Source organism: Corapipo altera, unplaced genomic scaffold (genome assembly GCF_003945725.1).
Source record: "Corapipo altera isolate COAL_440 unplaced genomic scaffold, ASM394572v1 75, whole genome shotgun sequence".
Classification (NCBI taxonomy): domain Eukaryota; kingdom Metazoa; phylum Chordata; class Aves; order Passeriformes; family Pipridae; genus Corapipo; species Corapipo altera.
This window is the reverse complement of record NW_020884887.1, coordinates 1,114,746-1,141,534: the sequence shown is the minus strand read 5'-3', so window position 1 is coordinate 1,141,534 and position 26,789 is coordinate 1,114,746. Positions and strand designations below refer to the sequence as shown.

General features: G+C 38.3%; 1 protein-coding gene across 1 annotated transcript in view; it reads left to right on the top strand.

Annotated features, from left to right (window-relative positions):
* Positions 1 to 26,789, top strand: part of DOCK2 (dedicator of cytokinesis 2) — a 165,379-nt gene that overhangs the window by 37,399 nt on the left and 101,191 nt on the right. The window contains exons 23-26 of the mRNA XM_027643547.1: positions 1,935 to 2,043; positions 8,272 to 8,342; positions 8,973 to 9,079; positions 23,332 to 23,480. Of these exons, the coding sequence (XP_027499348.1) occupies positions 1,935 to 2,043; positions 8,272 to 8,342; positions 8,973 to 9,079; positions 23,332 to 23,480 (436 nt within the window). The remainder of the gene's footprint in view (positions 1 to 1,934; positions 2,044 to 8,271; positions 8,343 to 8,972; positions 9,080 to 23,331; positions 23,481 to 26,789) is intronic.

The following is a 26,789-nucleotide window of genomic DNA, read 5'->3' as shown; positions in this document are numbered from 1 at the left end:
TTCATTTGTTTGATGCTGTTTAAACTGTAGAGATATGAGGAAAGCAATATTCTTTTGCCTGCACTCAGCAAGGTTTGCACAACACAGACCCTGAAAACATCAAGGGTTTGTTTTCCTCCTTTCTTTGGCCCAAGGTTGTTTGTGGTGGTAAAATTCATGTGCACCAATGAAGTTGTTTCCAAGCAAATGATTAGTTATTGTTTAAAATTTGCTTTCAGAACAAGTGTCTTTAATTGGTTTATATCTGCTGTTCCCTGTGTTGTGTAGAAATTGTTCAGTTTGAACACAACATAACAACCCTGAATTGTTTTAAAAGCTTCTAAAGCATGACACCTCCCAGATCTGAGCTTCTAAAACACAGCAAATTTAAATTTAATTGGAATTTAACAAAGAACATTGTGTCTAAATAGAAGCTAGGTGATTAGTCAGGAAATAAAATGATCATTCTACTTACAGTATATTTAAAAAGCACGTTTAAATTTAAAAAGCATGTTTAATAGATGATGTGTGACGTTTCTATTTCCCTCCTTGTCCCTCAGATTTAGTCGAGGAAACTTCAAATTTCCACTTGCATGAAAAACTGTGTTCAAGAAACTTCATTTACTTTTATGGCAACAAAAAAATAGTCAATAAAAGTACCTTTATAGTCAATAAAAGCTGTATCAATACATTAGCCAAGTAATTTAATAAACATTTAGACAGGGACAGTCACATTGTTACAACTTAAATGTGCTTTGTTCCCATTGAAAGGTAATTTTAAATAATGGCAATATACCACAGTCTCCACTATGGGAGGAAAAAAAGAAATAATTTGTCCAAAACCTAAGCTCCTAAAATACCACCTGATAATAAATGAGATGATTTTCTATATAAGTATGCTTGTACTAAGACTTATTTGTTTCAAGATGCCTTTCAAATGTAATTTTTCTGGCATTTTTACTCAGCTTTCGCACCTCAGCAGGGCCATCCCTCAAGCAGAGTATACTGGATACATGTATTTATTGGTTTTTTCCCCTCCATATAACGTTTTAGGTGCTGGGGCTTCAGCAGCTTTGATTTTCACTTGTTGTAGCCAAAAGCTCTCAATTTGCCTTTAGTTCTCTTCAGTTTGTGTTTCACATTGGAAAGAAAAGCACGTGGCCCTGGAATACAGGACTTTAAAGAGATTTTTCTCTTTCTGAGGGAGCAAACAGAGCAGTGAGGGCACAGCATTTAGTTCAGTGTTCTCCTCCCATTTCAGGATTCTCTTGTTGCCTTGGTTTTTTTTTTTCTCACCTTGTTTATCTTTTGACAGCTGTTTCACACAACTAATTCCACATGTCTCCAGTGATTTTACTCTTTTTTCAGGCAGTGTTTAGTATTAATAGCCAGTATGAATAACACAGGAGAAATAATCTGAGAGATTCCAGCTTTAGGACAGGGAATGAAGAAATAAGGGAGTGAGCTCAATTTAAATGCACTTTTAAACTTTTAAGTGTCAAATAGAAACCATTTTTTTTCCCAAAAAAACCAGACTGGTTAGTGAGACCAGTAAAAATAACTCTTTGAAAAAGTGGTAATAGCAACAGAAGACAGAAATAGTGGTAATTTGTGAAGAATATTCTGGAGTAGCTCAGTTGTAGCGGGGAGAAAATAATTTTTTTTTATTATTATTTTACATATAAGTCACTTTGAAAGGGAGATGAGTTTTAGAAGCTCAGATCTGGGAGGTGTCATGCTTTAGAGGCTTTTAAAACAATTCAGAGTTGTTATGTTGTGTTCAAACTGAACAACCTCTACATAATACAGGGAATAAGAGATATAATCCACTGGGGAAATATCTGCACACGAAATTGGATCAACTCCTGAAATATATATTTAATGTCCAATTTGTTACATTTAGGATGACGAAACTTTGTGATTCTGAAAGGGTAACCTGCTGCATCTCTCAACAGGTTATATGAAGGCAAAGAACAGACAGAATTTGAAGAATCTATGAGGAGACTCTTTGAATCCATCAACAACCTGATGAAAAGCCAACACAAAACTGCCATTTTGTTGCAGGTTGGTGTGTGCTTGGAAACCAGTGGGGTTTGGTTTTCTGTAAGGTTTTTATTTGTGGCCTTTTTATTTTTGTTCTTTTTAAATCAAGCAAAAGACGCTCCTAGGAAATTTATCCAGTATATCTCTTTTGTAATTCCCCTCTTTTGGAAAATCAAGTGGTCTAATAAAATTTGAAGCCTAGTCTGAAAAGGTCAAGGGAAAATACTTTTATAGAAATTTTATTAATGCAGTGAGTGAAAAAACCAAAACAGAGGTACTGGAATCTGTAAAGAAATCTAATGATTTGAAGCCTCCAATGGGACCTGAATGTTTAATTCTTAAGTTTCTTTAAATGGTACTGAACAGGGATTCCACCACTTTTAATTTGAAAAGTAAACTTCATTGTATCAGCCTTTTGGATTTAGGTTATTTAAACAACTGAAAATAGGCTCAGGGCTTCCCATTTACATCAGTCTTAGTTATTCTGACACTTTGGAATCTGACTTTTGGAAAAGGAGCTATTAACATCATTAATATCAAATAATTTGTGTGTATTTCTCTATTAAAATAGAGAACTGTCAAGGCTCTCCATAGAGTAAAAAGCAGAAGATTTATTGGCAACTGGAATGTTGATGCTTCATACATTCTTTATTATTGTTGGGCTTGAATTTTCCTCTGGTTTTGTGTTTTGATTCCTTTTGATATGACTGAGCCTAGAAGTGGAAGCCAGTGGAAAAACCTTGAATAAAACCTCAGGTGGCTGATCTTGAGATTTGTATTATCTGACACTCTGCATGGAGTGTTAATGTGCAACTGCAAAAGAGCCAAAAAATTAAATACTGCTCTAATTGCATAATGCCATGATTACAGCAATATTTTAAAGGCATTTGAAAAATCAATTAAATACACTCTGTTATTATTTGATAATTCTGTAGAGGCCTTCCTGGGAGTAGTTTATACATGTGAACACTGCATGGAAGTGTTAGGGAGAAGAAAAAAAGCATCTCTGGAGGAATACTGAAAGAGTTTTTATAATAATGTTTGCTCTTATGGTACTTGTGCTATCACTGTGTTAATTGAGAATTGGATTTGGGAGGATGCTCTTTGGGAGAACCTGGATCTCCAAGTGGGTGTGTGGGATTGTCCCTCTGTGTTTCCTCTAATGAGCAGGGGAGTTTTATTGCTGAGTGACAAGAAATTATTGTAGGAAACAGTCTGCAAGTGTGGATGCTGCTTCTGGAATGGCTGGTGGGTGTGTTTTGGAGCAGGTGCCATTGTAATGCCAGTGGCAGGATGGCATTAAGGAATCCTGATTGTGCTTACCTTCATTTCCATATTTGTCTATGTAATGCTATTCTGAATATTACACCTGTTTAGCAAAGCTGTATCTTTGCTGATGCCTGTAAGAAACAGCAGAGCCTTGAAAATTCAACTGAGCATCTCTTAGAAGGACTAAAGAAAAGAAATCTGTGCTGATTTAAAGAGCATGTAAGTGTGGTTCAAAGGTAGACTGGCTATTGAACAGCTGTGCTCTGCTCAATGCCAGATTGAAAATTAAGATATTCTTTTCCTAATGAGTGCTGGCAGTTGTGAAAAATGGGTGCTATTTAATCATAAGCATGAAGCACTACTGGGTTTTTAGGTATCTAAATCTGTACCAGGTACTGTAAGTTTTCTTTTAGCAGGAACATTTTATGGCAGGTGTGAAATACTGTTTATACTGATTATATCCTAACTTTGCTGTTGTTCCCACTCCTGCTGACTCATACAGCTGTGTCTCTGGAAGAAGCCTGCAAAGAGATTGCTTTACACACAGTAAATAAAACCTGCTGCATTAATGTTATAAAATCCATACAGGAGAGGCATGGAATGAGAAGTGTCCCACTGTAGTTTAGTGCTGGCTGCTGAAAATAAGTTTATTGGGGGAACAAATATAAAATAAGGGTCCCCTTCACTTCATCAGGAGCTCCATAGGCGTGTCAGCCACAGCTCTCACAACAGACAGTGTGTGTTCCTGGGCCTGTTTGGAGGAGAATTCCATGATGATACTCCAGACTCCTGCTCTGGCAGGTGGATCCAGGCCAGAAAAACGGAGATAATTTCTGGTGAGGTGGAAGAGAGAAGGGAGTAGAAAGAAATTCATAAATCTGCCTCTCTCTGCCTAAATGCAACACTGATTTCCCTTGGGGAATTGGAGGTGACAGTGATAGATGCTGTAGTAGTGCAGATTTAACTTAGCAGAGTGAGGGACAGGCAGTTATTCAGTGATACCAGGGACACACGGGACTGCAGAGGTGTCACACTCCACGTACCCAGAGAGGAAAGTTCAAAGAGTCTGCTGGAAAAATGGAGGAATAATCAGCATATCAGAACAGCCTTAAATCTGTCACAGTTGAAATTATCATTGATATGAATTAAAGTGGAACACAGATGGGCAGGACCAACTCAATGTGTTCAAGTAGATTATGGTCTGAAGATAATCAGAGAAGAACGTTTTAGGAGCCCTGAAGAAAGCTAAAGTAATTGGGTTTCTCAGGATGTTGAAACTTAATGTGAACTTGTTTGCAGAACCTCGGAATATGAATTTTTAACTCTTATTTCATCCTTGGTTGTCCAAAAACTTTTAAGGTTTAATTTTAGAAGATTTAAAGAATTATTTTGCGACCTGAAAGGTCTTGGTCTGTGCTATTTTTTTTTTTTTTTAATCATGGAACACAGTATTTTAGTCAGTAGTAATTTCCCAGTTGCTTTTACTGATATAATCGTACTCAGAGTTGTGTTGAATACTAATCACTCAGGAGAAGATTGTTTATAAAATTACATCTTATATGGAACAGCCTAGTCAGTGCCAGGAGCACTTTATTGTTTCAATTTAACTTTATCTACTGAGCGATATCTTACTTCCTAATCTGTTAAATCTGTATAAGGTTACAAAAAGTTAAAAATCTAGTTTTTCAGTCCCTTGTTCTAAAACTGACTGAAGTGAATAAAGGCTTTGACTTATTGTAGTGCCCGAGCTTTGAGAAGGGTAAATCTCTAGTTCTGTTTCTCAGCACTGTTAATGTAAGCCTGGAACAGCTGAAGGCTGAATTGTTCATTTATTCTTGGTAAACTGGAAATCCATGTTAGTCTAAAAGAGTTTGGGAGTATTATAAATTCACCAGGACAAGTATCAGTGTGCATGTGAGGGGTAAAGATTCCTCCTTTTAAGAGTTTTTACAGTTTTTTCTTGCAATTATTTAAAATAATCATTTCCAAACTTACACTACAATTCGTAGACACTAGACTTTAACCTTCCTTTAATTTATTTTGGTAGGGATGATGTTACAGCTCTGCTGCATTTATGTTGTTTCTCTGTAGCCATTGCTGATGGATTTTTTGTAGTTTTTAGGGATATATTTTCATAAAGTCTGTACTTCTGAGGGATGGACTCCTTGAAATCTGCAAATCTGAAAATAAATTCCCAGATCCTGCAAACAGTTTGGTGAAGGGAGGACCTGGGGGTGAGAGGAAGCAGGGACCTGTCGGTACCTCATTTCCTTTCCCACAGCACTCAGGGGGAAAAACCCCAACATTTCCAGCACATGTATTTTGTGCCTGTGCAAATCACCTCGTATTTCTGGGGAATAAAATTGGATGCATGATTTTTAAATTTCAGATTAAGTGTTTTCAGAAGGTTTCACTGTTGACTCCTGGCTTGCAGTCTGTGCGTGTGCCCTTTCACTGAGAGCCTGAGCTCTCAACCTTAATTTACAAATCAAGCCCCGGCTTCTTTTCCAACTGTTCTGTTCCCCGACTGCCACACCACATTTGACCTCCAGATGGTCCAGTCTGTTGCAAATGTCAGCTCTCCCCAGCCTGCTCCCAGGCACTGATTTTAGAAAGCACAACTCCAAACGCTCTGTGTGATCTCAGAAACCTTACGTGACATGTTCTCAAGGTTATTGTAACGTAGGGAGAAGAAATTGTGTGTGGCATTGAAAAGAATGAAGATAATGTAGTATGAAGACGCTGCCTTTCTCCTCTCATTCTTCCCACACAGTTTTGACCCACCCATGTTGCTGCAGCAGATTCTAAGAACTTTAATCTGTGCTTCTCTGTACATTTTTTATGAGAACAAAGCTGGAAAGGTACTGACAGTGATGCTTTGTTTGTTGTGTACAGTAGGGGCTGGCACAATAACTTGTTAAAGTTGCCTTCATAGCAAGTAAAATTAGATTAAAAACAGAGCACCAATGATTTCTTTGAATGCACTTTTCATCTCAGGGGTATTCGAATTTCATGAATATGTATAATGTAACGCTGCAAAAGAGGGCAGCTAAAAATAAGCTTGGGCAGGAGTAAAGGTTAAAATAAATTTAACAGAGCATTGTATATGTAAGAAATAATTTTCTGCAGTGCTGTGGGTTTATCTGTATCCTGCTCAAAAAAGCTAATCTCTTAAGGTCTGAAGAATACAGAACATCTTGTACTGCTGACTAGGAGGGTTTTATGACTTCATTAAGGGCAGTACTCACTTGTGTCCACAGTGCATCATTTGAAGCAATTATTGCAAATGAAACTTGGGAGTCTGAAATAGTGCAGGGATATACTTGATATTGTGCTTCAGCTGGTGCTGTGGCTCTGCAGAGGAGTGGGGGCTGTGTCCTTCCCGTTTCCATCCTCAAACAAGTGTAGAACAGAGAATAAGAGAAAGGCAGAGCACAACAGACCAAGTGTCTGGAGTACTGCTTGGAGTATTCTGTGGCCACCGGTGGCCCTGTCCCTTATCAAATATCTTTCACAGTAACTGTGAACTGCTGTAAAATGAAATTCAGATGCTGCTGTTGTACAGTGTCTTCATAAAGTATTTGTGTCTTGAACAGTGAGGAACAGCACGTTGCTGAAATAAGAGTGGAGCCAGGCTGAGTTTCTAGCCCAACGCAGGTGTGTGTTTTAAACAGCCCCGGGGGTTTCACAGTCTTGTCGAAAAACAAACACAACCAACCAAAAAAAAAAAAAAAAATCCAAACGTTTTTCCCCCCAATCTGCTTCAAGGAACTAATAATGGCAAAGATCAGCAGAAGATACAATCTCTTTGTTGAAGTGGAAACGGCTTTTAAACACTCCTTTGACCTTTCGGGGTTTGTGTTTGAAATCTGAAGAGGAATGACTTTATCTGAAGGTATCTTAAGCCAGCACTGAGCCACTTTGAAATCCTGTGTACACCCTTGCTGCAGACTAAATTCTTTCTTTTTGAATCAAGACCTTAAAAGTTCTTTTGATTTTTTTTTAATTGGTTTTTACAGTAGAAGCTCATATAAATAAAATGATATCTTCATGGTGCCTGAAAGGTCTAAACGAGAGACAAAGAAAGCTGTGTTTTGACTGTCTTTATTTTAACCTCCCCACCCTCAGTAAAGAGATGGAGTTTTTAACAAGAAGCTTACTGTGTAGAGGTACAGAGGAGTATTGAGCCTGGATAGGCTTCTGTCAGATTGATAATAGGAGACTTCACATCACTGGAACTTAGTTTTCAGCGAAACGTTAGTAGGAATTTACACCCTAAAACTGCACAATGAAGTACTGCAAGTTAGGCTTTATGGATATTAACCATAAAGATTTGAAACCTGAAAGTTACCTGCTGAAGTATTCTTGTCCAGGCAAGAAGAGTAAAGTGTCTCTTACCCCTGTCAGGGTGAGGTTTGATTATTCCCCTGCACTGTCAAAATATACCTCAAAAATTGATAGGAATAGATAAACCACCCCAAAGCTTGGCTGTGTATGGTTTGTTGGAGACAGGACACCCCTTTTCATCTCTTCTAGGAAGTGTAGGTTTGGGGTGGGTAGGTGACTGTTCCTGACTTCTGCCTCCTACCTGGCACATTCTGGGGTGGAATTGATACAAAGTGTGAACAAAGAGCTGCTTTGATCAGTGCTTGCTTTATATATTTGCATCATAATGACAATTTCTTAGTGGCCTGCAAACAGAATATTATCTACAAAGACAATCTTAACCCTTCCACTGCTCTGCAAAGAGAGTATGATCTACTTAGTATATTGTATTTAAGTTCCTCTGCATATCCTCAGCATAAGGGTCCTTGTGTTGACTCTGTGATGAAAATCATGTTCAAATATGATGTAAAATTTCAGTCTGAGGAAAAAAGTCCAAATTTATGAGTTTGTTTTATGTGTATTTGTGTGCTCTGTATTGTTTATGTGCATGTAAAGATACATTGCCATGACGTGTACATCCATCCATCCCTCCAGGTCGCTGCCTTGAAGTACATCCCCTCAGTTCTTCATGATGTCGAAATGGTCTTTGATGCCAAGTTGCTGAGGTGAGCAGCTTTTGAACCCTTCCCAGATGCCAGCAATGAATCCTCATTGGTCAGTTTATGTCAGCAAAGATCAATTATATCACTAGTCGAGAGAGTGGTACAACTCTAGGCACACATTTTTAACAGTGAGTTATCACCTGACTTAAATGACGCCAGAATTCATTATGGTGCCCCAATACTCACACAGTAACTTGGTGAATAAAACAAGCAAGTGGAACAATCTGTTTTTCATTTTTCTCTTCTCCCCCCTACTCCCTACAATAAACTCTATTCCAAAAAAAACAAATCTGACTTTAGCAGTTTGAAAAAGGATCTTTATTTGTCAGACCAAGATAAATTACCTCCACCACGCAAAAAAATGGAAAGTAATAAAGTAAAGGGAAAGTAATAAACATCTCTAATCATGGCCAAAATCTATTTCATCCTGGTCTTGTTTCTCTTGGAAGTTTTCTTTGTAACTGGATATTGGTCCCTTGTCAATATTTGTGATATACAAGTAAACATAAGTATTAAAAAGTGATAAATGTTTAGAAATACACGGCCTTTTGCTCTGTCTCTCTGTCTTTGTTTACACATGATGAATTTGAATTCCTCTGTATGATATTTATGGCACTTTTCCTTTGCATGCAGCCAACTCCTGTATGAATTTTACACTTGCATTCCACCAGTGAAGCTCCAGAAGCAGAAGGTGCAGTCCATGAAGGAAATAGTCCGCAGCAACCTCTTTAAAAAACGAGGTAATATATAAAATACCTTCAAGGCTTCAAATAAATAGGTGTGAAAATGTGGAGTGGCTTGTGTTTTGTGCAATTCACCTTTTGAAATGGAGTGAAATGAAGGCTGAGGGGGTGGGAATGGCAGGAGTGTGAGCTCTGGAGGGGATCCATCCCTTCCCACGGGATGGCTGCTGTGCACAGTGTGGTTGCCAGTCTGGAGCAAGGGGCAGGTGGGACTCACAGGAATTCGGAGTGTGGCTTTCCTGTGATGTAGTGGTTAGGTGGGTGAGTTGTACATCCTTTGAACCCTTTTGAATTTCTGTAATGAAATAGGGAAATGAAGTGAGACCGTGTGAACACAGCTGTTATATAAAGCCCGGGAAGAGGACAAAAAATCTCCTTGTGCTGGGGTATGTTCAGCTGCAATGCAGCACTTCCAGTCACAGGAATTATGATGTTTCCTAACCTTTATCAGAAGTTAGTGTCTTTCTCCACTCTCAGGGGTGTTAATGATACTGAAATGTCTTTATCAGCCTTGTGCTTAGTTTTCCTTCATATTATCACAGAAAGGGAATTTTTGCTGGAGGAATTCTGTCAGAGAAGTCAGGTTTTCCATGGTTGACTCCATCTCCAGTGTCAAGTGTTCTGTCTCCTCTCTCATGGACCAGCTGACTTGTTTCTCCCTCAGCATCTCCTGGCTGTGCAAACCTTCAGAACCTGAAAGGCACAGATCACTCAGATGAATGTTGGTGTCTGTTCTGTCAGAGTTTCAGTTTCTGACAATTCACAGATAATATTCCAGGAGCTTGACTTGTACAACAGTGGGTAGCAAATAGTCCTGACTATGAGTAGATTGAGAGGGGATTGCTTTGCTCATCTCATTGTGCTACCAGGAGAGTGATGCAGTTCTAAGTGGCCAGGACAGATAAAAACTGCACTTTATTTTTAGACCTGTGTTGCACTCTACTGAGACTAAAATCTGTGTTTTAAACTTTAACTACAATTAGCTGTATCTGCTGTGTTTTGAGACCAGTATAGATTTCTTGGAATAAAAATATCAAGAAAATAATGTAATTGGTTTAATTATTTAGATTCAATTGTTATTATTTTGAGCTGTGTTTGTGTTAATAGTTTCATGGTCATCAGCTGTGATTTTTTAACTATATGTAAGATTCACAGTTGCTTCAATTGGTGAAACTTAAGTAGCTACAGCTGAGCTATCTCCAGACATTGATCCAAGCTATTAAAAGCAGATCCAACTAATTAATTTGCAAACAGTCCTAATTCTGTATTCAAAGTTTTCTCTGGTAGTTGGCTGTATTTCAGTTTTACAAGCAGATTCTGATATATCACTGCATTACCAGTTGCTTTTACTGCTGCTGCTCCTAAGATCAGAAGTGCCAGTCATAATTTTATCTCTGGTGCTTGTGGTAACATTTAGACGAGAAGGAGAAATATTCTCTCACAAAACTGAAAGACTCTTGGGTTAAAATAATGCACTCTCTTGAACTCTTGAGCTTACAGAATTCAGTCAGTCACCCTGACTGTTGGTAATACTGAGAAATTAAGTGTAAGCTATAAACCTTTTCTTTTTTTCGTTTTTTTTTTTTTGGCTCAGTAATTTTTCTTGTAAGAAACTTGTCTCGCTGGAGTACAATTGTTGCTGGTTCATGGATCAGGAGGGTTGGTCAGGGCAGCAGATCCCATGCTTGTATAATGAGGAATAAAGCCCTAATGAAGATTCAGAAGGAAAATAGTTGAGCTTGCAAGAACTTGTGTGCTCCACAGTTCTGTTCACTTGTGTCTTCCTCCTTTCTTCCCCATCCCTGTATGGTCCAGAAGACAAAAGAGTGGGGGTTTGGACTCCCAAAAAGCTTCCATTATAGTCTGCTTGGTGTGGTGCTTGTTTCATGTGTTTAACAACCCTTTGCTTTAGCTGTGGTCTGTTGCTGCAAACTACTCTGTAAAGCTTTTACTGCCTGCAGATAAATAATAATAATAGATTGCTGGCTGCTTGTAAATGCAGCTTGTCTGATGTCTTGAAATATATAGCTGCTGTCTTGTGGAAAATGCCTGCCTCAGAATACATTGTGAATTCTAAAAAGGGTACATGGGTTTTGTTTCTGCATTTTTTTAGGGAATAATGAATAAGAAATTTTGCTAAGAGGAGTTTTGAATTCTGGAGACCTTTTATAAAACCAATAAATGGTGGGTTTTGCATACTGCTGACCAGATAATTAATACATTTTAATTTTCCCCAGACAGGTAGTTAGTGGGTTCATTTAAGTCTTGAATTTGTAGATTAAAAAATTTTATTGTCCAAAACCTCTCTGCTATTTTTTGCTCACATCAGACACTTGACAGCAAACCCAAGCAGCTGAGAGCATGAAGGCAGCATTTCCTACCCAACCCATGTGCCAACCCAGCTGCTTCCCTCTGTATCCTGGATATCTGAGGAGTCACTGATCCAAACTAGCACTAATAATGGACAGTTAAAGTGTATCCATTTGACAATATCAAGAGATCAACAGCTTGTTCATAGGTAGTTGTATATGGTGATTCCATATACAAAAATGTTTTTAAATGTAACACTTGGTATATAATTATATAAGAGTACTTAGATGTTCTTTTTGGAGGAGCCTGGGGAAATTGATTTTTTTTTCAATGTATTAGTTTAAAACAAGAGAAGTCCTCTGAAGGAGTTGTCCAAAACAGAGAAATCAAGTCCAAGTCATTTTAAAATAAAGCTAAAACTTGCCCAGTTTGTGTTAGCTTTGTTGTGACATATTGTTTTAAAAATATGTCATGGTACTGCTAACCAGAGAGTATTCTTACTAGCTAGAAAATACTCAGGTAAAGATTTCATCCTTCAGTATTTTGATGAAGTGACAGAAAACAGCTTCTTTTTGGCATCTTAGGGTTTAGAATTGCTGTTATTTAGAGTTTAAAATGCTTGAACCTGACAATTTCCTTTTTCACCATCCTCAGTGTAACCAAGACAGAGTAAAAGAGATTCTTGCAAATATATTTTCCTTTTTCTGAGACCATCCCATGAAGTTGTGGTACCTCTAACACAGCTGAAAATGTTACTGTTGCCTTCATGGTGTTACCCAAGTATCTGTTGGGCCATTTAATAATGGAGTTTCTCTTTTTGGTAAGGAGTTTTATGCCTTTCCTTTCACTCAACCTGCACCTACATTGCCAATGGCAGAAAATCATCCTTGTAATAATTACAGGGTGGTTTTTATCTAACTGATACTGTTTGATTATCTGCATTCCTGTTTTGTTTTCAGCCTCTGGGTTGTAATTCCCTGAAAGGAAAAGTCCACAACGTTTTGAAGTGCAGGCACTGAAGAATGTGAAAAGACTCAAATTAAATATCTTTAATATTAGAGTGGTATGAAAATGTCCCTGTACTGTGCTATTGTAATACTGTGCACAGTAAACAGCAAACAAATCTTTTTTGGTTTTATGTTGCTGTGGTTTAAAATAGAAAACTCCAAAGATGCTTTTTTTTTTCTGTGCATTTAATATAATCGATTTTAAAATTAATTGAGTAAAGAACCAACTGTGTGTAGGGTGTAGATGGGGCCTGATTCATTACTGCACTGAATGAGCTGGAAGGTGATTTACAGGAGTGAAAGCACATGTAGTCTATCACAGAACAGGATCCAGAGTGATAATTAAGGTGAGATTGCCAACAGTATCATTAGCTAAAGTTCACGTTTATCTGGAGCAGGTAGTATTTTTTTCTGCCATGAATATGGAATATATTTAACTGCATTGCTAATTACAGTCAAGTCTATTAATTTGTGCCTGTTTCAGATTATCCATTTTAGTCTCTTTCAGTGAGACTAAAATTCAGTTACAGTTCCAGTTCAGTTAATTCACATCCATTCCCAGTGGTATTGTCTTCATAATTCCATTGAATTCCACACACTGGCATTTCTGTTCTTTGACCCATTGATATTCACAGACTCGTGAAAACATGCAAAGGTGTTTTAAAAAAATAATTTAAAAAAAACCCTGTGAGATTTGTCTTTATTAAATAAGTTACACACGAACCTGAAGCTGGAAACCTTGAGGGCAAACTGAATTTATTGGTGTGCATTCCCAGGCATTCCCAGGTTTTCACTGCAGGCTCATGGCATGGAGTGATTTCCTCAGACGGGCTCCAGGGTCCTGCTGCTGTGATTGATCTTCAAAGGCCCCACAGCACCACAGCACTTTGAGAAGCCTTTAAATTACATTGCCAGGTTTTTTGTTGAGGTATTGATTTCTTGTTCCTGCTCTGTAACTGTACCACAGTTCAGAGAAGTTCTGGTGGTTCAGGTGTTTGAGTGGCTGAGTGGAGGATGATGAATGTTTTGCTGCTTGGGCACTTTCCCCATAACATTTAGGAACGTTCTAACAGGATGTGTGAGCACATGAAGAGATTTTTGTGCTGTTTTGTCTTAAGACTATCACATCCTTTTTGGTCAGAGGACAAGAAATCTTAATTTTTGACACTTTCCTTTTAGATTACTCGATATTTTTTTATTTTAAAATCCCAGAGGGCAAGAAATGGTTTTCTTGTCCTGTACGAGCACCCCTAATGGGATCTGAGAGTCTCATTTATTATGTAAGAAACTGCCTCCTGTCATGAATCCTTCCCTTTGTACAGTGGGATCTAATGGATTATTCTCTCCCTCTTCTGAAAAAGTTTGTTAGAATTGCTTAACTTCTATGTAAAATACTTGGAGGCATCACTGCTGTTGGGTTTGTTTGTTTTTATGAAGCCTATTGCCAAGATTCCCTCACCTCTCTCCGTTTTTGAGAGATCAACAAATTAAGACATAGCTATTTACAAATCACACAGAGTTTTTTATTGTACTTAGTGTTGCTGATTTTATAGCATTTGAAGGTAGATGCTCATCCTAAGCTGGCCATGGAATATTCACTGACGTTATGCTTAAATTTGTAAACGAGTCAGCCTTGGGAGAATTGGTTTTTATGGGTGTGAAATGAATATAAAATGCTCTGACACACGATAAAATGTGTATTATTGATACTGCTGCTTTTGACTTTGAGTTCCCTGGTGGTCCCCTCCTGCTGAGGGGTTTGTGCTGTAGCAGAGCACTGAGAGAGCTGCTCAGAGAACATCAACCCTAAGTAGGTCACACAGATGGTCCCGGGCAGGGCTGGGAATAGAGTTCCCATGTCTTGGCTGAAGATGCAGGTCCTGTCTCTGTGGCTGTGGCACAGCCATGGCATGTTCAGCATATGCCAGGCACTTGCTGGCTTTGGGAGAACAGCAGCAGCAGACATATGTCAGCACCAGGGGTTAAATTGCCACACGCCACAAGAAATGCTGAGACTGCAGGGTTTTATTTTTGTCACTGTACTGTTGTTTAAACAAGATGGGTGCTTGCACACACCATAATGAGACTGATTCCCCTGCAGTCATGTACATCACTGAGTGTTACCTGTGAAATACTTTAATTTCACTACCTAAAAATTACTGGGAATTTGAGATAAACAAAGTCTCAAGTTTTTATAAGTTTTTGAATAATAGTTTATTATATGGAAAAAGCAAGCAGCCAGATGGGTGACAGAAATGGGGACCTGTTTCCCAAATCTGCACGCCTACTACAAGGTACATTTAGTATTTATCTTAGCTACTTCATGCATATTAATTATATCATATACATATACATTCTACAGGTTTTTGCTAAGTATTTAATATATGGGTTTTGTTACAGCTAAAGCTAAAAGGGTTATCTCTACAACCGGTCATAATTCATGAATTCTTGGATGAACAGGCACCTAAAGATTTAAAGTTCTACTATATTTTATTCTTAGGATAGTAAGGAGGTTTTAGGCCTCTTGACCTTGTAAGGATCTGTTTTATTTCTTTATGGGGGTGTAATTAAGTTTTACAATCCGTTTGTTTTATTTTGATGTAATCACCCATTTGTTTCATGAAGCACAATTATTTATTTATCACATGTTGCTGATCTAGTGTGTTGTTCTACCTTCAGGACTGTCAAGAAAAAAGTTAAGAAAAAAAAAAAGAAATCTAAGGAGCCCTAATTTCTCATTAAACATCTTTCAGTTTTAATTATTCTGGCCAGAATTGAATTGTAGATATTGATTTTAACTATTATAATCTTAGAGTTTATTACTATAAGTTCTTAAGCCAAAGGTTTTTTTGCGTCTGTCATGTTTTTTTTCTGTGATTTTTCTTCCTCCACTCTTTTGAACACAACTTCTCAACGTTATAGAGTGTTTGAGCATAGGAGATTGTTAATGCATGTTATTGTTAATGATTCCCCTGTTTTTAGCTCCTGGGAAAAAATTGAAATCACCCACTGTTCATAAATTCCTTTAAATTCCTTTAAAATAGTTCTCTATAAAACCACATTTTTTTCCTCTAGATTCAGTCTTGATTTTTGTATTTAGCTTTTTTATTTGTTGGCTTTTTTTTCCAAGGGTACATTACCTTTAAACCATCACTTCAAATCCTGTATTCATTTTTTGACAGTTTTATTCCTGCAATATTTTGATATGGATAGGGTTGGCATAAGCACATCTCTGGGTATTTATCTGCATACATTTGTGATGAACACATGTAGATTAAAACCATTACATTTATTTATGGAGGAGGAAGTGGCATGCTCATATTGCTACTGGTAACTTTTTGTTAAACTTGACCCATTAAGGCATTTTTTTAGTTACATTTTTAAGAAATCTTGTTGTATGGAGGGAAATCTAAATCAAAGCAGGTGAACTGGTTTTAACAACAAACTTCTAAAAGCACGTGTAAAACTTGGCTTACAAATACTTCAAGCAGAAAAGAGAGAACAAAGACATATTACAGCAGTTGATAGGACACATATTGTGTGTGAATTAACAGAAAATGTGGAAGCTTGCAAGTTGGAATTCATCAATATTCATAGAAGCATGGAATAGCCTGGCTTGGAAAGGACCTTAAAGATCTGAGTGTGCCAGGGAGGATGTGCTGACAAGCCTGTGTTCCAGGCTGGCAGCTGCAAGGACTGCAAGCTGCAAAAGGCACTGAATGCTGAAAGGGCTGTTTTGGCTCCAGCAGTGGCAGTGTTGGAAGTTCTGGCTGCCTTGGAATCCCTGGCAGCACTCAGCTCCCATGAGGAGTGGAGAAAGTTGGAGATAAACCCACCTGGCAGCCTCAAGGTGTCCCCAAGGCTGTGCCTGGTAGCAGGGAGGTGCTGTGAGTGTTCATGCTGGATCTGTGTCCTACCCCAGCTGCTGAACCATGAACAGCCAGCAAGGGGTCTGTGCTTCTCCTTGTGTGTTAAAAGTAACTTCCAGGAGACCAAAAGGATCCGCATCTGACAGTGCTGTCAGACTCTGCAGGTGACCTGGGGTACCTTCCCTTTCTGAGGCTCTGATCTAAACTGTGAAATTGGAATTTAGATTTAGCAATGGACTTAAAATACACAATTTTCAATTCATCACTTTTGGGCTCCCAGCAAACAGATAAATGGCAAATAATGAAGAGGGAAGACTTGTAGTAGAAAGATCACTGCAGTTGTGAACAGATGTCCTTTGTGAAGAAGCTCAGTGCTTTAATTGAGCACTGACTACCATCAGAAGTCTCTTCTCATTGAGAGAATATTGTTCACTGGTTTTATTCTTAAGGCTTTGTTCTAAATCTGTGTTCAGATGACACCTATGTCCTTATTAAATTGGCATGCCAGTTTTCAAGTGGGCATGAAGCCATCCTAACAGATGGATATGACTACAGGCAAGCCAGGGAATCAAGAGTAGTGTTTCCTAAGGGAGACAAAAGTGGTGTTAAATCTTTATTACCATTTTGGCTGCACACACGAAGCAGTCAGGAATGAAGCCCGTCTGTGATTTTTGCTGAAGGAGACCCAAATGTCTTTTTAATGACATTATTGCATTAATGACTTAAGAGTGTGATTCTCACTTACCTTGTACATAAGAAATCGTTAGATATCTCCTGAAAAAGAATCAGGTGAATAGAGGGGTTAAAAAACCCCAACTAAACCCAAAATAAAAAACATATAAATGCTAAATCTTAGAGAATGAATCTACTTGTCCTTATTGAGGAAGGTGCTTCCAGGGAATTTATCCCAGAAGTGTGTTGGAGTTTGGAGTTGATAAATATGTATAATACTATATCTTATGACAGACCTTGATGAAGGAAATGCAAGGTGCTCAAACTGTATACTGATGTTTTAGGTGTTCAAATAAAGTTTGGAGCATCTAGAAATAAAAAAGCCAGTCAGAACAGTTGGGTTTTTTCATGCTTTTGAACATTAAGGAAGAATAAATGTCGTTGGCAATGTTCTCACATCATTTATCAAGCAGTAAAGAAAGCAGCTAATACTTAAATATGCATCTGACCCCCTCCATGTCTCTCCTCATCTGGCTTGGGTTTTCCTGGGGCATGGGAGGAGCTGTGGAGATGAGAATTGCTTTATCATAGACTTATTGAATTGTTTAGGTTGGAAAAGACCCTTAAGATTGAGTCTACCTCTAAACCTAACACTGCAAATTCTGCCACTGAGTGCCACATCAGCATGTCTTTTAAATACCTTTGGGAATGGTGACTCCCCCACTGCCCTGGGCAGCCTGTTCCAGTGCCTGAAAACCCCTGAGACAGCTTCTGTTTGTCTTATTGATTGCCACTTGAGAGAAGAGAGCAACACCCCCCTCTCTGCAGCCTGGCAGGGAGTTGAAGTGGGTGAGAAGGTCCCCTCTGAGCCTCCTTTTATCCAGGCTGAGCCCCCTCAGCTCCCTCAGCTGCTCCCCATCACACTTGTGCTCCAGCCCCTTTCCCAACTCCGTTCCCTTCTCTGGCCACACTCCAGCCCCTCAGTGTCCTTTTTCTGGTGAGGGGCCCAGAACTGGTCCCAGCAGCACTGGAGGTACCTCAGCAGTGCCAGCACAGGGGGACAGTCAGTGCCCTGCTCCTGCTGCCACACTGTTCCTGACCCAAGCCAGGAGCCATCTGCCTCCTTGCCCACCTGGCTCATGTCCAGCTGCTGTCACCAGCACTCCCAAGTCCTTTTTGTGCCTGGCAGTTTTCCAGGCACTCTGCCCCAAGCCCAGAGCTCAGGACCTGGCACTTCACCTTAATGAGCCTCTTGCAGTTGTCCTCAACCCCTCAATCCCTCAATCCAGCCTGCCCAGAGCCTTCCTACCCTCAGGCATGTCAGCATTCCTACCCAATTTAGTGTTGCCTGCAGACTTGCTGAGGGTGCATTCAGTGATGAGTCCAGATCATCAAATACTGCAACATAAAATTTTACTTTGACTTCCATGATTTTTCAGTTTTTCTCTTTTTTCTAATTCAGTGCATTGCTGATGGGCAAATAAGCACTTTGCTCGTTCTGCTTGCTTAACTCGTGCAATGACACCTTAGTATTATAATCTGGAATTTATGTACTGATTCAATAAACATTTTTTTGTCCCAGCATGATAGAAGGATTTCATATTTTGTATAATGTGCTATTGAGGCAGTTTTAGCTGAAGTTTCAAAGGTGCAAAGGCATGACTACAGATTTATGTTTTTTTTAGTCCACCTGCAGGCTAAGGCTGAGACCAGAGCTTAATACTGGTGTGTGTATATGTATATATTCATACTATAAATACTGCTATAAATATATATATACGTAATATAGATACTACTATAAAATACTGGTCTTTTTCAGTTGCTTTGATACTATGTGTTCTTCAGAACCCCTTGGAATTATTGCATCCTCACCTGGGATGACTTTAATTGGTAGGGATTATATAAAACCTAGTTAATTTTCATGTTCTTCTGTTTATGAAGTGTCCTAGAAGTAGATTAAAAAATTAAGTAATTCTCCTGTGTTAACTAACAAGATGAGTTTACCTAGCAGCCAGCCACAAAATACAGTCATATAACCTTGTTTTTAACCAAACAATTTAACATTAAAAAAGCGCAAAATTTGATTACTAAAATGTGTTGATCTTTATCGTATTAATATCAATGGCGGGTTAACAAGCTAAGGCTAGTTAAACAACCTCTGAATTTCCATGTGGCTTGATACTTCAACATTGTTCACATCTGAAAATGCACTGTAAATAATTGACCAGCTGCATATGTTAAGTCCTTTTAATAGATTCTGTATGTATCCAATATGGATCAAATTTTAATTTGTATTGCCAAGGACAACTGGGAGTACTGAAGCTTGCAGAGCAATTAGCTCTTAAAACTGGAGGAAATCAATTGTACCTTCTGCCTCAGCTGTTCTCTCAGCACAATGGGAAAACTTGGTCTGTGCAAGAAGCTCAGATTTCCTCACGTTTAAGAAGTGTGGAATGGCTTTATGCAGAAGATAAATTATACCAAAGTCTTAATTCTTTCACCAAAATGTGTGTTTGGGGGGGGTTAATAAGTTGTAGACAACAGCAGGCATTTGGTATTTTGTATTTTGGTAGGAAGTTTTAAGTGGCCTCTGAACCCTGGTATGGAGCAGTTTTAAATTCAGTGAAGTTTTCTCCCACTCCTCTTTAAGGTGTGTCCAGCAAAACTTGTAACTCATGATCTCTTCTCTGCTTCCTGATTATTGACCAAATGAGTATCACTGGCATGTGAAGTCAGGTGGAATTTAGTGATTAATATACCCAGAATAACTACCTTGAAAACCTCATTTTTTATTTTCCATGTGAGTATAAGTTTAAAATGGACTGTAGCTAAAATACAGGATTTCTCTTGATCAATGACTTTGCTCAGTCTACTCTCTTCCTTTGCCTTTCAAATAAAGCTCGTTAAGTAGAGGGTTTTATTATCCAGTTGCTTCCTGTAACTTTAAAAGCTATCCAAAGGGAATTTTTATATTTGCTAGCTGTCAGAGAGTTCAAAGGGACATCTTAACAGCTTGAAAATTGAGCTGGATATTATTTTGGAGGAGTGAGAGCAGTAAGTATGTTTATCCTGGCAGATGTGAAACTGGTTAAGTGCATATAACATTCTATCCTCTTTGTGAGAGGTGAAGAGTGGCTGAGATGTCACATAATTTGATGTGACTTTGAACTTTGCTGTTAGCACAGCATACCCTGCTGATGTTTTTTTGAAGTGGAAACGTGTTCAAGGGCACTGTTTTTAAGAATGGTAGTCATGGTAAAAGAGTTGCCAGCTAAATTTCTGACATGCTCTTGGTTTGGAGTCTGTATTCCTACCTATCACTGCAGATTAGTTAAAGGTTGAGTGTGTTGGATTCTTCACGTTGGATTTATGTGTAGCTGTTACTGTGTCTGCTGCAGATTGTTGGAGTAATAGTTTTGCAGCCTTATAAAAAGTGTAGTTTATCCACAGCAGGTTTAGAGCAGAGAATTTGTGACACCAAATGTTGCCATGTGTAGAAATAGGTATAACTGCAGACAGGTTTGTTTGGTTACTGCACTGGATCCACAGTGCTACAGGAAAGATGGGGGTTTAGGCTGTGATAAATCATTCCTTCAGCATATCTTGCACACAGCCAGAGAATCTGGAAAGGGACACAGGGATGGGGGTGCCAGAGAAGAGAAATCATGTTGCATGTGTATTTTCATACAGGTTTAATGTATGTGAAACAGTTTTTATGCCTCTCTAGTGATGCTGTACAAGTGCTATGGATTAAGATGATAAGAAGCAGGTTTCTCCTATCTGTCTTTAGAGTATTGGGTTTGATATCATCTCTTCTGATACAGCAAACCTTCATGTTGGAGCCTATGGATAAAAAAAATGACAAGCCTTAAAAATGCCATGATTTACATATACAGGCAAATATGTAGAGAGGTATCTTTGTTCCCAGCATTCTGACAGTCACTATTCATTATCCAGAGATTCAAAATCTCACGGTCTCCTTTAAATTTCCTGCTGTGTCATGGCACTTGCTATGAGTACCTGGCTACTATGTTCTGCTTCTGCTCAGACCAGGTCGCTCTGGTTGGGTTTTGAAAACCTCCCAGATATAGAGATTGTGCAACTTGTTAGTTCTGCAGCTTGAATGTCCTTGTAAGGAAGAGGTTTTTCTTCATATCCAGCCTGAACTGCTTGTTTGGGTTGTGAGTCCATCTTTTTATGTCATCCAACCCACTTTAAAATGTGCTAAATGTGGCCCATTTTTCAGTAACAGACTAAGACACTTATGGTCTTTCTCATAACAACCATGAAATGGAATTTGCTTAGCACATTTTATATCCAAAATATATCTTACTATATCTTAAGTGTTTTTGGAGTGGTCAGAATCTTGATGAATGAATCCTGAAGTAATCATACTAGGAACTGTTTCCCCCCCTGAACAACCCTTGACTGTGAAGGACAATTTCCACAGACTGCAGTGAAAATAGAATTAAAGTTTGTTTCTAACTTTTTCAAAAGCAGGGAGGTAATTATCAAATGTACAATTCGTACTTATTTGTTGACTGAGTATGCAAACCCTTTATTAAAAGAAGTGCTATCACATTTCAGCAGGTTTTTAAGGTATTGTATCTAACTTTTAATGTTGCTAATGATGTTTCTTTTGTTTAGTTTTTGCTCAATGAGCTAATAGCACTGCAATTATTGCCTTTACAATTAGTTGTTAGAAGTAGTTCATATGAGCAAATCAAGAAAGAATCAGAGGGGTATCTGTGGGCTGCATTAAGTGCAGGAAGTGTCTGTGTGCAGGAATAGTCACATAAAGGAACTGTAAGCTGTGTGAAATTCATTTTTATGCTGCTCTTCAAGTAGGCCTTGTGTTGATATGTGTTCTTTAGCTGCTGCTTTGCAAGTGAGTTTGTAATTTAGTCATTGAATAAGATTTCTCTTGTAGCTCGGAATAATGCTGTAGAAATCATTACCAAGAGTACAGATAATTTCTGAGGCGAGGAACGATGCTGCTCAGCTGTGATTAAAAGCTCCTGGTTCCCATGGCTTGGAGCTGTTACTTGAAATAAGAATAATCTGGAAGGACAGCTTCTGTTGCTTCATCTGCAAAATTCAGACATTTATAATCTACTTTCCATTCTTTTCCTTTCTTTCTTACCCTCCTCTCTTTCTGTACCAGCACCCTTATTTTGGGGGGATTCTGAGCCCCTGGCTTGTTTTAAATCACATTGGATACAATTTTACCACCTCTCACACTGCACTTGTTTATCAACTATCACTGTATGTCCAGGTAGAGGTGCTCTAAATCATTCTTTATAAAAAGATTTGCAGTAATTAAGAGGCTTTCTGGTTTTGTCCTATTATTTTTTCAGAAACTGTGACATGTGGTATTGATACAAAATAGTATCCAATTAGTGGTGTAATTATTTTCCCTTAGACAGACAGACAAGAATTTTTAGCACTAAGGAATTGGCTGAGCAGAAATCCAAAAGACCTTCAGCTCCCTGACTGTGATGGGAATACTTCTGGAGTTCTAAACAAATATTATTATGAGCTGGAGCCTTTGAAGCCACATTTAGCTCTGTTTTACACCCAGGTTATTTTTTCATAAATATAACAAGTCTTTGAAGCATCTACTCAGCATTGTTCACACTGTTGTGCTGTACTCTCTGTAATTATATAGCACTGTACAAACAAGTTAATACTTAAATCACTCAGTGACATGTATCGATGAAATTAGAACAGAAATCTGCTGTATTTTTATTCCTAGACAGACATTGCCTTCATTAAAGTTATTCCTGTAAGCATCTCTGTCTTTAAAAGTCAATGCATGTGTGAGATTGGAATGTAACTTAATATTTGTCAGCTCCCTTAAATTTAAATAAGAATGAATGTATGCACAGCTTTTGCTCTCACAGGCTTGGTGGGCCTTTCATTGGAGTCTTTTCCTTGTCTGCATTCTTTTATGTGCCTTTAGAAGGCGTGTTTCAAAATGATGGACACACAACAGTTCTGTTGCTGCTTGTGGCTTGTTTTCAGAAAGAATAATTAGTATTTTTCTTACATTAAAGTCCTGTCACTACTTAAGCATAGCTTATTTCCAGGTGCTTTGGATATAAGCGAATAATTTGCCCCCAAGTGTTTGAGATAAACTGAACAGCCTTCAGAATTTAACTGAAACAAAGTATCTTTATCAGGAAGTTGTGGGTTTGATATATGAAAAATACTGTTGACTTAGGAAAATATCACTTAAATTTGGGAGTATTCCTGAGGCACAACTGGAAAATCCACAACTGGAAGGGACTGTAGTTGTTAAAGCACATTGAGTTTCACTGTTTGGAGGAGGGTTTGCTTGCAACTAATATTTGATTTACATTTGTTCTTAAGGTAATTTGCTTTCTTTCAGAATGCAGGGACATTCTGCTCCCTGTGATTACAAAAGAGCTGAAGGAATTACTGGAACAGAAGGATGATCAGCAGCTCCAGGTCCAGGAGAAGAAGCACTGTGTTGAACTACTCAACAGCATCCTGGAGGTTCTGAGCTGTCAGGACCCTGTGAGTATTGATGGTGATGGAGATGGCCCAAGTCTGTAGTAAGCCTGAGCTGATTAGGTGGTAAATTATTGATGCTGATTAATCTCATTTAAATTTTTAATACGAGTCAGTGGCAAATTGAACTTTCCTCCTATTTTTCATAAACTTAAATTAAAGGGCAGTTGAGGTTTGAAAGGTGAAGTACTGAAATCTGAGCAACTCCATCGAGTTGAAGATGTCCCTGCTCATCACAGAGGGCTGGATTAGGTGACCTTTCAAGGTCCCCTCCAACCCAAACTATTTGGTGGTTCTATGATTATCCTAATTATTCAGAAAAAAATTCAAATTTCATCATGTTTCTTTTAGAAAAAACCCTTGTAGTTTCTGAAACAAAGGCTTTTCCCTGTATAGATGTTGTAGGTGTGGTTTCCACTTTCAGCAGTGTATGGGTAAAACAGATTATTTTTTACTATATTACACTTGGAGTCTGTAGATTCTTTCTCAGGCTCCCAAAATTTTGGGACACTGCAGAAATTGTGATCTGGGTTGTTACTTTTTTCTCATTTCAGAGAATATTGAATTGATTTTTCAGTCCCTCACTTTTTAATGAGCAGCAGGTTATTCAAGGAAGTTTTTCAATAATCTGAGAAATTTATTCTGAGAAAACCTAATAGTTAATTACATTAAGAAAGTTGTAATTTTTCCTGTGAATACCTGCTGATTTTTTCTGAACTATATTTTTCTGATACATGTGTTCAAACTCTGCAGACTCTGGATAAAAGCAAGTTGTCATTTTAGAAGTTTTTCTCTGTGGATTCTTGGGTCATTTCCTAGTAATGAAATCATTACAGCAATTTTCTTGCTTTCATCTGTTTGCACAGGGAAATCTTTCCATGTGTATCATGAGCTATTTTCCTCATTGTTTTAGATGTAAGCACTTGAGGAGGGATCAATACAAGATGGTACTAAAGAGGCATTAAAGAACATTTGAATATATAAAGAACATTTGAATTTGCAATGGAGTTCTTCAGAGAAATGCTGGAAACATGATAGGGTAAAAATTGAAGTTATCAACTCATGAGGCTGTAATGTAAGGGAACCAGTTTTGTTACTGTATCCTTCAAAAGGCAAAACACAGCTATGAAGCAAGATGGTGTAATACTTTCTACATATGTACCACATAAATTAAGTTTATTTTCAAACTTAACAGTTGCTGTCTACAATAACATGTCAAAGACCCATGAGGGCCTACAGACAGTATGGGTTTATAGCTCATGTTGGTGTGAGTCAGAACATTGGGCAGAACAGCAGAGGAATTGCTGAGAAGTTAAAACACATGCATTTAAATAAACCCCAACTACATTGACATCTGTTCAAATGCTTCAATAGTTTCTTTTAAAGAAGGTAAACTGGAGGTTCCCTGTGAGATGTTTGGGTGGCAGTTACCAGCTCCTTGTGTTTGCAGTAAATACTGATGGATTTCTGATATAAGGAGAAAAGTCCCTTGGATGGATTCTAAATCCAGCAGTGGTATCAGGATATGCTCAACCCTCTGGAGGCATCACATTCCTGAGTATAAGAAACATCATAGAATAGCTGGGACATCAACAAAAGAACCAGATGCTTCTGCTGCAAAAAGAGCATACCCTGTCATGCCTTCTGGCAGTACAACTGCTGATCAGAGATAATATGGATTTTAGAATATATTGAAGTACATATCATATGTAAGAGTGGGTTTTGTTACTACAACAGCGAATGTGTGACTCTCACCAGCAGTTTTTTTCCCCTTCTTGACAGAGAATCTCTGGGTCATGGTCTCATTTTTCAGCTAAATGCTGATCCTCCTTCAGTACTAAAAATCTGCTTTGGAGATGACATATCTGAAGGAGGAAAAAAAGAGCGAAGAGAGGGAATACTTTCAATACAGCAATATCTGAGACATCACACAGTCCTTTGTCCCTAAGAGCCAGGGCAGATTTCTCTGGGTGTAACTTTCCAACTGAAGTGAGAAGTTTTGTTTCAAGTCTATACTTCGTGACCTGTAGGCAAATGGAAAAGGTTCATTCTATGGTCAGGTTATTGTTTAGGCAGTGTCCTTCAGTATGTCTTTATTCAGTGTGATCTAGATAGAGAGAATTACTTTGGCAATTAACCAGATTTTTTCGTATGGGACTGCACTTCAGCCTTGAGATGAAGGCAATTTTCTATTCAACAGCTCATTTCCTGTAGCTCTCAACCTCTTTCTAGGAAAATGAACGATTTGTCCTGCTGGAGGAGGAAACTTCAGGCTTTAGTAGCAGAATCACTTTACAATACTGATAACAGCAACATCTTGTCTTTACTTCTGCTATTTCAATCTCAGTAGGGAAATCTGATTTTGGATCAGCATTTAAAACTTTTTGTCTACTTAACTTTGATACTTTTGGGTTTGATTTATTCCGTGAAAATCACCAGAAATAGAAACACTCACAAATGACAGGGAAGAAGCAACAGGAGTTGTTTTGTGTTCCATGTGATCAAAATTTATACTCTGAGGTGATCTTTGAAGCTCTCACAGACTTTTTGAAGAGTGCATTTCCTTTATCAAAGAAAAAGAGATATTTTCATGTTTCCAGCTCTGCTCTGCTGTTTTGCCTCACATCCTTTGGTGGGTGGGAACTTGTGAACCGTCAGACTCTTGTGTTCCAACACTGTTTTCCTCAGCTGCTGCCTGGCTGCTGGTTCTGCAGGTAGCAAGGATATTGTTAAAAACATTCCTCTGTGTTAAGGACTTTATTTATATGAATAGACAGTCATTGTTGGGCATCTCAGTGAGATATTATGTTTGATTTTAAATTTCCTTTACAGCAAACAACTTCTGGATATAGATGGCATTGTTTTGACTGAATCGTGTCTGAAATTGGCTTTGCAGCTTGAGACTGTGCTTCAAGCACCTGCAAAATATAGTTAAATTTCAGAACTGCAATTAAGTCATTGATGAAAGTCAGAGTGAAATCAGTGGCTTTTTGTTTCTGTTTTAGTTAAAACCTGTTCCCTTTTCCCTCTTTACAGCTTTGACATGTACAAACTGATAGTCCTTCAAAAGGTGGCTTTGCCTCTAATCTGACATACCTCCTATAGCTTAATACTCACTGTATCAGAACAAGTTCTTATTTATAGTGCTTACACAATGAAATGTGATGGTAAATGCTTTCTCTTGGAATCTAAAGTAAAATCTTGGTTGAGACTCTAAGTGCAAGAGAGATGAAGAACCTTCTCCTGTTCTGGGCACTAAGTCAGTAACTGGCAGCAATTGCATTTTAAGCTGTTTAGCAAACAAGCAAACAAGCC